The sequence below is a fragment of the Pseudomyrmex gracilis genome, unplaced genomic scaffold (assembly GCF_002006095.1).
Source record: "Pseudomyrmex gracilis isolate BER0280 unplaced genomic scaffold, ASM200609v1 scaffold_53, whole genome shotgun sequence".
NCBI classification, from domain to species: domain Eukaryota; kingdom Metazoa; phylum Arthropoda; class Insecta; order Hymenoptera; family Formicidae; genus Pseudomyrmex; species Pseudomyrmex gracilis.
In genome coordinates this window covers 1-14,036 of record NW_018020637.1, presented here as the reverse complement: position 1 = coordinate 14,036, position 14,036 = coordinate 1, and the positions used below count along the sequence as shown (strand labels likewise).

Sequence of the window (14,036 nt, the reverse complement as noted above, 5' to 3'; positions counted from 1 at the left end):
AAAAAATCCATTGATATCATAACTATAAATAAAAAAATACTCTACTTATTTATTTTCACTTGTTTTTCTGTAATATTTATTTAAATATAAAGGCACACTAATCGGGACAGGCACACTAATAGGGACAGTTACCCTATTCATTGCTCTATATTATATTATAAAATTAAACAATTTTAATTTTTATATTAAAATAAGTATTATAAAAATAACATTAAAAAATTAATAACTAATAACATTAATAAGATCAAAAGTGATTTTTAGTAATTAAAATTTATTTTCCTGCTGGTAAGTGTAAACATTGGGTGCGTTCAGACAACTCAACAGTTGCACAACGGTTGAGAGATAATTACTTCTGATTGGATCATATTTTTGGAACCGCAGCAGATTTTGAAGAATAGTCCTATCATAAGTGATGATCTCTCAACCGATGAGTTGTCTGAACGCGCACCCATTAGCCCACAACTGTCATAACTTCTGGTGTTTTATTGGTGACAGTAAGTGCGTTCCGTTTCATGCATATGCGCGCATTTATCTATAGTACACGTAACGTATAGTATAGACAAATGCGCGCATATGCGAGAAACAGAACGCAGCTAGTCTCTGAGCTGTAGGAGTCTACTGTGGCCGTTTTCCTTTTAGGAGACACAGTCGACACAAGTCGACACAAGAGTCATTCTGTCTTTGTTTCTCACTGAATACTGAACGAAGACAGAATGACTTTTGTGTCGACTTGTGTCGACTGTGTCTCCTAAAAGGAAAACGGCCTGTATGCCATATCCAGTTATGTATAGAGATCAGTAGTTACTTTGTGCGGAGACTCTTACTCTTCCCCTATACGAGAGAGGTTTCCCTGCAATAGTCTAATGCTTCAAGTCTAATGTTATCTATGGCTGCTTTCTTTTTAGGAGACACAGTCGACACAAAAGTCATTCTATCTTCGTTCAGTATTCAGTGAGAGACAAAGGCTGCTTTCCTTTTAGGAGACACAGTCGACACAGGAGTCATTCTGTCTCTGTTTCTCACTGAATACCGAACAAAGACAGAATGACTTTTGTGCCGACTTGTGTCGACTGTGTCTTCTAAAAGGAAAGCAGCCAAAGACAGAATGACTCTTGTGTCGACTGTGTCTTCTAAAAGGAAAGCAGCCTATAAGTTCCTAGAATGGCGTATGAACTAATTCAATTAGGTCCACTGACGGCCGATTTCTTCATACCTCTCGATAGCTATCCTCTGAATAAATTCCTCTGAGAATCAATAAAAAAAAACCAATTTTGGGATATATCATGGAGATAAATTTATTATAAACTATGGTTGCGATGTTCAGTTGCCAGTACTGGAAATCTATAGCACGTGACGTGAAGTATAGAGTTTTAATTCTGGCAATATCGAGAGATGCAACCTACAATAGCTGCGTTCCGATATTCACTGCCAGTCTGGAAATCTATAGTACATGTGACGTGAAGTATAGATTTTCAGTACTGGCAGTGAATATCGGAACGCAGACAATGTAATCGCTCCGTCGAGATAAAAGCTTTTTTTATCTGTTAGAAGTGGCGATTTATCACTGGACGCGTGATTGGACGTCAATCAAAACACAACATGAACACGATACATTACACATTGTTACATCGCCAAAATGCAAAACAAACGCATATCTTTAGGAGTATAAAGGAAACTGTTAGTTCTCAATCTTATCAAAAAAATTCTATTATCTTTTCTTCGCGAGCGTCACGTCAATTACAGAGATAAGCATATTGAATATAAAGGGTGCTTTGCAGCTACGTACACAGGCGACACACTGTGTAACACAGTGTCGACTACTTAGGCTGCTTTCCTTTTAGGAGACACAGTCGACACAAAAGTCATACTGTCTTTGTTCAGTATTCGGTGAGAAACAAAGACAGAATGACTCTTGTCTCGACTGTGTCTCCCAAAAGGAAAGCAGCCTTAGTGTAAGTAAGACACTGATACGCTCTTTCTCACACTAATGGATACTGTTTTACACAGTTTCGCCTGTGTACGTATCTGGAAAGCGCCCGAAAGATAAGCAAACCAAACAAATCAAATGTCAGTTTCTTCGTATTCGCGTCGCTTATTTTTGTTTTCAAATTTCAGTACACATACAACGGTTAGAACAATGCATTTTATATTTATTTTTCTCTTTTCTATTTTTCAAACTGAAGAAACTGATTTTCCTTGTTTCTTTTTTCATTGTATCTTTATTATGTATTTTCAAACTTTGCTTTATTATTTTGTATTGATGTTTATTAGTTTTGTTATTCCTAGTTTTTGTTAACAGAGTTTTTTTTAAGTATTAACTACACAACATTCTATACAAACTTCCATTAGAAGATTAGATGTTTGATGTAGGTACGGCTCAGTAAACGTAAGAGGTAGTCCACACGTCAACTATTAAATATTCATTAGACGTTACATGAACGTCCATTAGACGTCTAATGAACGTTATGTGGGTATGAGTCATTATGTAACTATATAAATTTCATATAGTTTTGAGTGTAATTTTTTACTTTTTTGCGTAATCCGCATGATGTTAATTCGGAGCGCATTTTAAAGCTAACATTCATTCATTTAGTCTCTCTTTCTCAAAAATTTAAATTATTACAGAAACGATGAACTTTATTCGTTCAACAAAAACGATGCTAGCGCACCAAGTGGTCGTTGGAGCGCGTACGTGAAAATTCGCGATTAAATCACACACAGCAGCCTCGTCGGCTCGAAGTCGGGGTCGAACATGCGTTGGACTGTCGGGCGCATCAGTTGCACATTGTCTTCCCGCTTATTCGCAAATAACTATGTTCTGGAACGATGTAGTGTACGCACTGCTGCTGCTGTTGTCGGTAGCGGTCGGTCCTTATTACCGTAAAATACAAGATGTACACACGAAACAATGGGCCGCGACGCTTCTCGGCTTCGTATTAGTGACTTGTGTTTCTGGAGTGGCGGTTTTTCACCCTATTATCACAGTCGTCGTCAATGCCGTTCTCATAACCAGCCTGTCGTGGAAGTACGATCATGTATTAAAATTGTTTCGATTTTTTTAATTGTGACTCAAGGTCAACAAGCGCATTCCTCACTGATTACCTACGTAAAAATCTTACGTGATATGATGTTTTTTTTTGACAAATGCACATGCGACAGATACCTCGGGTTGTACAGTTCGGGTTTTGGTTTCCAAAAAGGCAGATCAATTCGAAAAAAAAAATTCCAATGTTATAATCCGGATTCGAATTCAAGACCGACTGCGACTCTTAATTTAACGAGAGTCACGCACATCGATCCGACTCTGAATATATTATGTATGTATATATGTAGACATATTATATTTTGTCGCACACAGTGTAAAAAGCAACCAGTGAGTTTAACGTTATTCTCTTCTTAAAAAAAAAAGAAAAACAAAAAAGAAATCGATTTAAAAATTGTTGAACTCGTTTCACATTGCTCGATCAATTAAAAAATGATTGATTAAAGACTAATTAGAGCTAATTCTTTTAAACACCCGCCCACGTTTAAATGTTGACACCGATTGACGAGACTTTTAAAATTGATTGATCTTGCGAAAGCTCTTCTAAATTAATAAATCGAAGAAGCAAACGTCTCGAAGTAGCGAGAATACTGTTAATCGGGTCAATTAAGGCTTTGATGCGTATATATGTGTACGTGATTATTTGTGTTTCTCATACGCTCGCGCAAGACAATAATGATAAATTCGAACAAGTTATCGTGAATATTCAATTCCGCGTACGTGTGTTATTGAATTAAAACCACAAACTAGAAAGTGCAATATCGGTTTATATAACACTATTCAAACGCTATATCGAAAATAAAGAGGATAAATTATCGCACTCAACAAATTGAGACTTGATGACAACAGCTAATTTTAATTAAAAAAACACGAGTTTCTTGCGCGTTTTTACTTAGAGCATTTTTCCACGAGTTATTGAGAATGATACGAATGATAAAAAAAAACTACCGAGTCATTAGTATTAAAGTGCAGAGTTTTCGATGTGCATAATAAGCACATTGACTGTTTCGCGTTGAATATTCCGAGAACAAACGAGAAACATCGATGCGTTAAGAAAATTACACGCTAAAAATTTTTGAAGTACGCGAAAAAAGTTGTGTTGATCGGCGAGGCGTCTAAAATTAAAATGTAACAATTAGCACATGTATAGTTCAAGCAGCAAACAGTAATCTAGAATGAGAAAAAATCACGTGAGCAATATATATGTCTGCGGTAAATTACTTATTATAAAAATGTATAAAATTGTTAAATGTAAAAAAAATGTGTGAAAATAAAATCATGTTGAACTTTATCAGGAGATATCGATAATATATATCAGTCTTTTTATCAAAAAAAAAATTTATTTGTATCGAGTAAGATCGCGGCGTTACTATATCGTAAATCTAATAGAACATAAAAAAAAAAAAAAAAAAACAAATAATAAGAACAGACAACAACCAAAATTATCCAAGTGCTTCTAAATCCGGAACACTGTGTAACCGCGCGTAATCATTTGTGTATTGAGGACAGACTCGAACTTTTATTTTGCAGAAAATGTCATCTGGCAAGCCTGTTCTTCTCATTTTTCTACTTACTGGTAATCTTCCGGCTGGGTGACAATTTCGGATTATCGACTCCACCGACTCACACGAATCTCGTCATGATGATCCTCACGCTGAAGTTACCAGGACTGGCGTACGAAATTAATCTGGCGGCCACGGCTTCGGACGACGACAAGCATAGCGATAATTCCGATGCGCTCAAAAACATCAGTTTCATGGACGTGATACATTACAGTTTCGGTTACATGGGCGTTCTGACAGGTGAGATGTGAATTAACGAAATTTTGAAGATAACACAGAACGCGAGAGTAGTGTCACACAGCATTTTCGACATATTCAATGTTTGCAGGTCCATATTATCGTTACAGAACGTACTGGGACTCCTTGCACAGGCCATTTTTCAAGTACGCCGATCCGTGGCCACTCACCTATTACAAGTTGAAGCAAGTCGCGGCATTTATTGTTCTATTTCTGACATTGAATCATTATTTTCCAAGTGATGTAAGTCTTGTTAAGTCACAATTCAAAGAGCATGAGTATATAGAAGTTTTTTCATACATTATTTTTATAGAAATGAACTTTGGATCTAATGAAAAAACCAAAAACAAAACTGAAAAATGATCTTACGTATGTTAATGCTGACAAAACTATTCTCGTTTTTAGTACACCCAAACAGTAGAGTTCGAAGAGCATTGTTTCCTGTATAGATTTTTCTACATGTATCCCGCTTTCGCAGTCTTTCGAATGAGAATGCACAGCGGCATGGCTCTGGCTGAATGCGTGTGTCAAATGTCAGGACTAGGAGCTTATCCGATTTGCAGCCAGCCCACACCTGGTTTGGGCCCACGCGATTACAAAATAGTAGAAAAACTGTAAGATCAGATTTTGTTTGTCATATTCACTTTTATATGTAATCGTATCGTTCTCTAAGATGATATTTGGCAAGCCGCTTCTTTATATATCTTATTAAATTGTTTTGATTAGATTTAATTATACACAATCACATTCCTGAAAATGATTTTCGAGTTTGAGTTCGTGTTATTGTCATTTTTTTCATCGACGTTTTTGATATTTCACAGGATTCGGAGTAGTACCGATACGGTAAGTTCTCTGAATATAAAATTCTAGTGAAGTGAATTTAAATGTCCACGAAACGGCGATATCAAAAAATGACAAAATAACCATCTTCGGAAATTTTTATAATACACCGCAAGAGCATCAAATGTCAAATATAATCACATTATTTATTGTTGATATGTTACTCTCTTGATATGTAAATAATTGATTTTAATATGCATAATTATTAGAAAAAAAATGAAACGACTTATAAATGTAATTTTGTTTTTAGATCAGCCGACCATGAAACAGCAAAAAAAGAAATTCAAGATTTTGAAACGGTACACAACATGAATATCTGGGGAGTGGAGGTTTCTCCATTCGTTAGGCACACAATGAAAATGTGGAATACATGCGTTCAATATTGGATGGCTATCTGTATATATAAGAGATTTCCTTATAAAAGTTTCCGAACTATAGCCACGATGGCTCTTTCTGCTCTGTGGCATGGTTATGCTGCGGGCTATTACTTTTGCATTTGTCAAATTCCACTTTATCTACCCATTGAAGATACGAGCATGAAGTTTTACAATCGATGCAAGGAGAATGGAATCGTGAGTTGTTTGTCATTTCTAAATTGTGTATACACACGCGACGACACATATAAACCACAATTACATCGGTTTTTTTTTTTCGTGATCAAACACAGGGTAGGAAAGCTTGGAGTGTGTTCTTATGGTGGGCAAAACTCACATGTATGGCGTATCTCGGCATGCCGTTCCTATTACTGCGCTTCCAAGAAGTAATACATTTCTACAAGAGTATATATTTTGCCGGACATATTTTAGGACTTTTGATATATCTGATTTTACGGATATCGAGGATTGTTTTCCTGAAAGGACGTAACAAGGAAGAGTCTAAGAAAAGTAACTAAAATATTTACAGAGGGTCTTTTTTACTGGGGAAAAACAAAAACAGTTTGTTTATGTAAGAATGTAAACAAAACAAAACAAAACCGATGTACGAGCATGTCAGTAAGAATCAAGAAGAATAACAATAAAAAGTCTATTTCTCTACTTGATATCAAAGTTTATTTGATCCTTGCACATCTCCATAATCCACCACTGTACGTCATTTGTTATTTATATATACGATGATATTTTACGAAACTGCTAAAATATCTTAACATTACAAATACTTACATTTTATTCGCTTGTAACCTGTTTACAAGCTGACGACCAACACTCATGTACATCTGCAAAAAAGATCTAGAAGAAACACTGGCGGGAAATTTGTTTTTCCAAGAAATTATGTGTCTTCTGGCTTTTTCTTTGGCTTTGGTGTTTGGCGCCGAAGACGATAAACGGCCTCGTAGAACCGGCCGCGATGTACGTCGATTATCCAGGATGATTGAGAAATAATGTAAAATGTATAAAAATCGTTTCGATATGCATCTTTTTTCCAAATTTAATTCACTATCTAAATAAAGCATTTTCTGTAAACAACTTCGATAAATATAAAACGGGATAAGCGCGATTGAAGGCAGCTCTATGTTTAAGCAAAACGAGCGAAGTATCAAAAGATCAAGTTAAAAACTTAATATTCGCGACAATTTTTAGTGTCAATTTTGATAAGATGTTTGACAATAGTTTTAAGTAACAAATAAATTGACTCATACTTAAAAAAAACAAATAAAAAAAAAAAAAAAAAAATTAGTATAAAAAAGACCTTGCGATGAGGAAAGAGCAATATCGCGCGAATCGAAGTTCTGTCAAAAATGTGTGTTAGACTAGATCGAATGAAGTGTTTTCCCTGTTTGAGAATAGACTATACTTGTTTTAGAGCTGCCACTCTCCGAAATACAAGGTGTGTATGTGTTTTACGTATGTTGTGATCTACTGATAGTTTACCGTGTCACGTGACTCCGTTTACCGATGATCGGATCGATGAACATGACGTTCTATGAATTCAGCCGCTTCTCTTTTTCGCGAGGTCTGGTGATGGTCTGTGTCACGTCATGACAGAACCCGAACACTGCGCCAATCACACGACCGGACGACGTTCGAGGAAGCCAGCAGCGGATGTTCGCGATGGTTTTCGTAACTTGCGGATGAACTGGCAGATCTACTCCCTCTTCCTATCATTTACCATTCAATTACCTTTTTCCCCTCTCTCCCTTTCTCACTCTTTTGCCCTGATCTTTCTTACTCTTTCTTTCTCTCTTTCTCTTTCTCTCTCTCTCTCTCTCTCCTCTCTCTCTCGCTCTCGCTCTCGCTCTCCCTCTCACTCGCAAACCTGCCTTGAACGAAACACGGGATCACCAGACCTTCGGAGCGCACCGCGTCGGACCGGAACAGACCGCATTGCACCGCATCAACCGCACCACCAACACCGCTCTCTCTCTCTTTCTTTCTCGCTACGGCAAACTGCTTACAGCCCCCTGCTACTGGCTTAGTTCTGCTTACTCGCAGCTATCATCTGCTACACGCCCACGCCACTCCTTTCCACCGCCTGTGGCACCATAAAATCACAACTTAGTTATCAAAGAACATATGTGTCGCATCCGTGTGTGAGAGAGAGTAGTTTTTTTTTATTTACTTCTTACAAGGCTGTGAGGATATACAAGTGGGAATAAATAGGAATATGAAGGATAATCACAGTCAAAATGTCCAATTGAAAACCGATATCTTCTAGATTTTGATGCAACAGGCGACGATTCCACCGTCGACCGACGTTTTATATGCATTTTTAACGCGAATATCTTTTCTGTACTTGCGTGAGTGATTGCATCACGTAAAAGTTTTTAATACACGTTTCTCACGTCAAAGATATCGATTTCACACACATTTTGACTCTGAAAATTTTATAAAATACACGCGATTTACGAGCCCTTCGCGAAAAACTAATTCAATACCTCGCAGCGAATCATCCCTGAATCCAAGGATTTACAAGCTTCTGCCTCGTAGATATCTAAAAGATGCAACAATTTCAAGAGCCAGCTAATTGCCAGCAAATACTTATGTTCTCACATTGTCACATGTGTAAATAACATATACGATATATATATGTATGTATATAATAACGTTTTGCTGAGAGTATAAAATGTCAAAATTTTTGGTAGATTTAAAATTATATTTTTCGCTTATCCACACTGTTTTGCATTATGAATGTTACATATGACGTACCGAGTAAAAAAAGTAATTGTATCAGGTTTTTGCCTCAACTGTAAATTGTATAATCGTAAATAGACAAATAGACAAATGCGAACTGATTGTTGGATGTTAAATTTTACTGAAATCTCAATGATTTAAAAACTACGTATCAAACATACTATCAGAACTTGATTGCGAACGGAATTCTTTGCAAATGGAAACTAATTTACATTGCTTTATTCAAATGTGAATAGCTGAATCACGATACAACGTCAAAACATATATCAATAAATTAAAAAAAAAACGAAAATAAAAAACAAATTGGCATAACTTACGTAAGAAAATAAACCCAACTGAAACTCTTCAGAGTTTCCATATCATAAAGTCATTAAATTCAAAGATATCTGTCTCTGATATGTGCAACGAATTATAAACATCAAACACATATGTATAGACGTCTATACATATTTACGTTTTTGTCGTTTTTTTTTTTTTTTTTTGTTAACTCTGATGTTCATAATTTTGTAATTTATTGGTAACATATTTTGACGTTGTTTTAAAGAGTCATTGAGATTTTAGTAACTTATTGCATCCGGCAATTAGTTCGTATTTGCCTGACATATATTTGAATTTTTAGATTCACCACAACGAACTCGAGAACAACCTCCCTTACCTCTCATCATTGTTTAAATGTTTTTCTTTTATTAACTTAATACCGCTGTGCAAAATCAATAAGAAGTTATTCTTCAGGCTAAAAAAGCTGAATAAAGCAGTAACAGCTATTTCATTAATTGTCTAAGAAGACTTTATATTCTAATAAATTCTATCTCTCTTGTGCGATAATATTATTTGCGCTTTATTATTTCCTAAAAATAATAGCTTCGATCATAAAAAAGTTATACTGCCATGAAAAACTTAGATACAAACGTTACATGTATAAAACTCCACGAAGGAAAAACAAGGGATATATAAGATGGTTCCGTTCGTTAGCAGTTCACTGCGCTTTATTACAAATGAGTCTATCATGTGCGGATTTACATGAGCTATTACCTATCAAGAAACGCAAACCTTATTTCTAGAAATATATTTTCATGTGTGTGAAGTAACTTCGATTCATTTTTTCTCTCTCTTTTTTTTTTTTTAGACTCTATTTGCTGAGCCAGCAAACAGCAAAAAAAATACCAAATTAAAGCCTAACAAAGCTAGCGAACTTCTGTCAAAATCAAATGTGACAAAATTTCTTGATCTATCAAAGAAGTAAATTAATATACATACTAGTGTCTTCCACGAGTTCGTTTGTTTTCTAACGAGAGTGCAGTTCTTTATTGTTTTTGAAATAGTTTTTAAAGTTTTGAACACAAGCAATCGAACAATTGACTTTAAGATAAAATACTTCGATCTCAAGAACAAACATGAAGTCGTATGTTTCGAAGTATCTTAGAGATGTGTTGGAATAATCTTTGAGAATACCTTTCCAAACAGTTGGAAATATTTACAATCTTTTAACTTGTTCGAAAATGATTGCCCAATTAATCAAGTTTCAAACTGTGTATACACGTGTACAAAATAAGAAATAAGTTTGAAAACCGACGGTAATGCTTTCCTTCTCATGCAAGAGAAAGCCGTGGTTTTGTATAAACTTTGTTTTGACAAAAGATAGTATAATCTTCCGCGCTAAACAATTTGGAACAGTTTACCGACTGTTGTGAAATAAAAATTAATCTTTCCACAAATATCAAAAGAGTTGTTCTTCACGTATATTTTACATCAATCTTTACTCATGAAAAACAATAAACATTACATGTTGTATGGTCTCTTGTAAAACACAATACACAAATCTTATGTCATAAATTTCATTGTTTGACTTAATTCCTTGATAAATTATTCAAAGTATGATCTACAATTAGATGACGCGAATAGAATTCTAATAAATCATTGTAAAACAAGAGTAATGATGAACTGTTGTACAACAAAAATAATTATAGCACGAATGAAGAAGCACGTAGGAAAAAAGTGTTAGAGAAACGAATCGCAACTCGGAGTCGAAGAGAGATACATATATGTATATATATAATAATAATTCAAATATACGTATGCATATAATATTTGTATATATGTAATGGTATTTAAATGATAGAAGAACGTGAAGAAGCGTGCGACAGTGTTGCTATAGAAGGTGATGAAATACCTTTTATTTTCGATCTCAACACAGATTATTCGCCTCTCGATTGACGCACGCGTATTCATTCTTGATCTTCAATTTTCTTTCTTCTCCATCACCTCAGTCCCTGAACACACGTGCGAGAAACGATCGAATTAGAATTCTACTACTATAAATCCAGGACATTGATGTTCGAGAAATAATTAAAAATGATATCTTATTACCTATTTAGTGAGTCTTCAAAAAAAAAAAAAAATAAAAAACAAATTTATCAAAATAAATGTTTCTTTAATATAAAATGTTGAATAATAAAGCGCAATGAATTTTTACAGAAATTTTGCGTCGTTTTAATCAGAAATTGTAACATTGTTAGACATAGATGTTCAGAGTTTACAGGATTCATACCTAAAAACAATGTTTACAATAAAATTAAGGGTAGTAAAATCCAGCTCTATTCTGTAACTATTAAAGAAATGTTCGTTATATTCGCGCAGTTAAAATTTGTCACACGTTTTGTCTGCGCAAAGATTCATAACATACGTTTTATGTTTGCGTTACGCATGCGTAACAAAGTTACAGAATAGACCAGCAAGAGTTCAACACTGTCTCTGGAAATCCTGACGATTTATTCTTGCAATGAAAAATTCTTACCTGGATTTAGAACGACTGTCTTTTTGCCTATCTTGAGACTTGCTGCGTGAGCGTGACTTGCCACGGGAACTTTTGCTATCCGAACGGGAGCGACTGCGACTTCGACTGTACGAACGTCTTCGATCTCTGTCACGACTACGAGATCTACTGCGTGAGCGAGATCGAGAACGCCGGCGATCCCTACTTCTACTTCGTGATCTACAAATGTTTTTTCATACTTTTTATATACAAATTAAAACTATACCATATGCGACAAAAGATCAATAGTATTTTTGTTAATTAACGATATCTTTCAGATTAAAATAAATATTAACCTTCGACGACGACTTCCGCGACTACGATGAGGAGAAGTCGGACGTCCATATCGAGCCATTTGAACTCTGAGCTCCCTTCCATCTAACAGTCTTCCGTCCATGGCGTCCAATGCATCTTCAGCATCGCGCTTATCATAAAATCTAAAAAGATTCTATACACGTTATAATATGCAACTAATTTTTCAATTTTTTTGCACACATAACAGCCATTTTACAACTTTTAATAATTTTGAAGTGATCTATTCATAATATTTGTATACTCACACATATATTTATATAATAAGTGTTTATAAAAAAAAAACCTACAATTCTTGAGCACAAAAAATATGAAACTGCCATATGTGAAACTGGAGTAACGCTATTAACAAAAAATTTCGACCGACTTTTTGAGAAACTTATTTTTTTTTATGTTTCACATATAACTTCGTCCACATAATAAGAAATGTGTGCGCACAGAAAAACAATGCGGCGCGAATTAGCATGTTCATGACGTCACTATTAACGTTGGCGTCCACGCATTCAAACTTTCCCAGAGGGTCGGGAATAGCCATTGAACGTTTACATCCGCTGAGTCAGCGGGAGAAGTTTTCGGTCGTGGGAAACGGGACGCAAGATGCCTACCTGACGAACGCGAAGCCGCGGCTCTCGCGCGTGAAGCGGTCACGAGGAATGTAAATGTCGCCGACCTCGCCGCACCTCTCAAACACGCGCCTCAGATCTTCTGGCGTTGTCCTGTACGTGAGATTGTCGACTTTCAGAGAGACCATCCCATCAATACGGGGCGGCGGTCTACCGTAACTCATCTTGAGTTATTAATGTCACAAATCAGTCAAATTTTTGCACCGGTTCGCGCAAATTCACCTAGAATCAAAGAGCCGATAGCCGGCTGCCCGAGTCCAAACGCACGTTCACCCACAAACGACGACGAGAAAATGGCGAATGACGAACGTTCCGGATGGCGTGGTAAGCGGCAGCGGAAGTGACGCGTGAGCGAAGCAAAAAAGGGGACAGGAAAGTTATGACATGTAAGGTCTGTTCTTTTTACCTGATTTGGCTATGTTAGTTCAGAGTTTATTTTTCTTCTTCCAATGTGAAGTGAAAGAGATGAAACTCTGAACTAGTGCAGCCAGTTCAGGTAAAAAGAACAAACCTGTAAACAGCGTTGTCATGGAAAGTGCCACAGCGTGACGTCACGCGATAGAGAGGCAGAAAAATACAAACATAAACTTACATAAAGCCCGTTCTACATTGATCGCAAGCGCAAACGCAAGAAATAGATCTCGTAGAATTGATCAATCACGTTGGTCAATTGGCTGATTTGATCAATACGATTAGTCAATTCTACGAGACCTGTTCCTTGCGTTTGCGTTTGCGATCACTGTAGAACAGGCTTTATGTAGATAGCATTAAATCCATAGATGTATAAGAAATAGACTGCGCGTGTGAGAGGGGAAGTGAGTCAAACTTCGGAGTGAGACAGATGCTTTCACCCGAGTCTCTGTCTCTGTCTTTCAGCACCTGGAGTGGGGACTCCCCACTCGGAAGACAACTCCATAGAATGTCTATGTTGTCAATCGCCTACTGTCGCCCCTTCATCGCTCGATGCTCCTCTATTGCCCCACTACGCTATTTCTCATTCCTACTACTTTTCTTGTCCGCCAATCACCGCGTCACTAAACAAGGATAGAGACTCGGGTGAAAGCATCTATCCTCGTCCGAAGTTTGACCATTCTTTCTGCACAGAAAAGATACGGGACGCGCAGTCTATTTCTTATATGTCTATGATTAAATCAGAAAGAAGCCTGAGAACGACCAGATCTATAAGAGAATGTGTAATCACTTTTCCGTCCCGTAAACTACCGCATGTCCACAGGTGGTACACATTGGAACTACGCAGTCAGTCCACGAGCGACATGTCGGTGCGCTATGTCCACAGAGTGCGGTTTTATTCTGTGCTATGTGCACAAGTTTAAATGGTCACTTTCTTTAAGTGTGTGAGTATATTCGAGAGCGTGAATTTGATTTTTTTTGAAATTTAAAATGACCGATCTCGCGATGAGAAGATGAGAAAGGAAAACAGAAAAGGATAAGAAAAACCATTGCAACTTTTCGTACAAC

General features: G+C 36.4%; 2 protein-coding genes across 3 annotated transcripts; one reads left to right on the top strand and one right to left on the bottom strand.

The window, feature by feature from the left end:
• Window positions 1–2,276: 2,276 nt before the first annotated feature.
• On the top strand, window positions 2,277–6,721 carry LOC109853678 (lysophospholipid acyltransferase 7). Its single transcript, XM_020426015.1, has 6 exons — window positions 2,277–3,025; window positions 4,574–4,845; window positions 4,934–5,085; window positions 5,248–5,456; window positions 5,933–6,254; window positions 6,350–6,721. Exons 1-6 carry the CDS (start codon window positions 2,814–2,816, stop codon window positions 6,572–6,574), a joined length of 1,392 nt encoding a protein of 463 aa, XP_020281604.1. The 5' UTR covers window positions 2,277–2,813; the 3' UTR covers window positions 6,575–6,721.
• A 120-nt stretch (window positions 6,722–6,841) lies between these two features.
• Window positions 6,842–12,874, bottom strand: LOC109853680 (serine/arginine-rich splicing factor 2). Of its 2 annotated transcripts, XR_002250138.1 has the most exons (5): window positions 12,540–12,874; window positions 11,919–12,059; window positions 11,605–11,802; window positions 10,981–11,080; window positions 6,842–8,151 (listed from the first exon to the last, which is right to left on the bottom strand). XR_002250138.1 is itself a non-coding variant. In XM_020426017.1 (4 exons), exons 1-4 carry the CDS (start codon window positions 12,719–12,721, stop codon window positions 11,074–11,076), a joined length of 528 nt encoding a protein of 175 aa, XP_020281606.1. In that variant the 5' UTR covers window positions 12,722–12,874; the 3' UTR covers window positions 9,254–11,073. The 2 variants fall into 2 exon arrangements, 1 of the variants encoding a protein (XP_020281606.1); XM_020426017.1 differs by lacking the exon at window positions 6,842–8,151 and having other exon boundaries at window positions 9,254–11,080.
• Window positions 12,875–14,036: the final 1,162 nt, after the last annotated feature.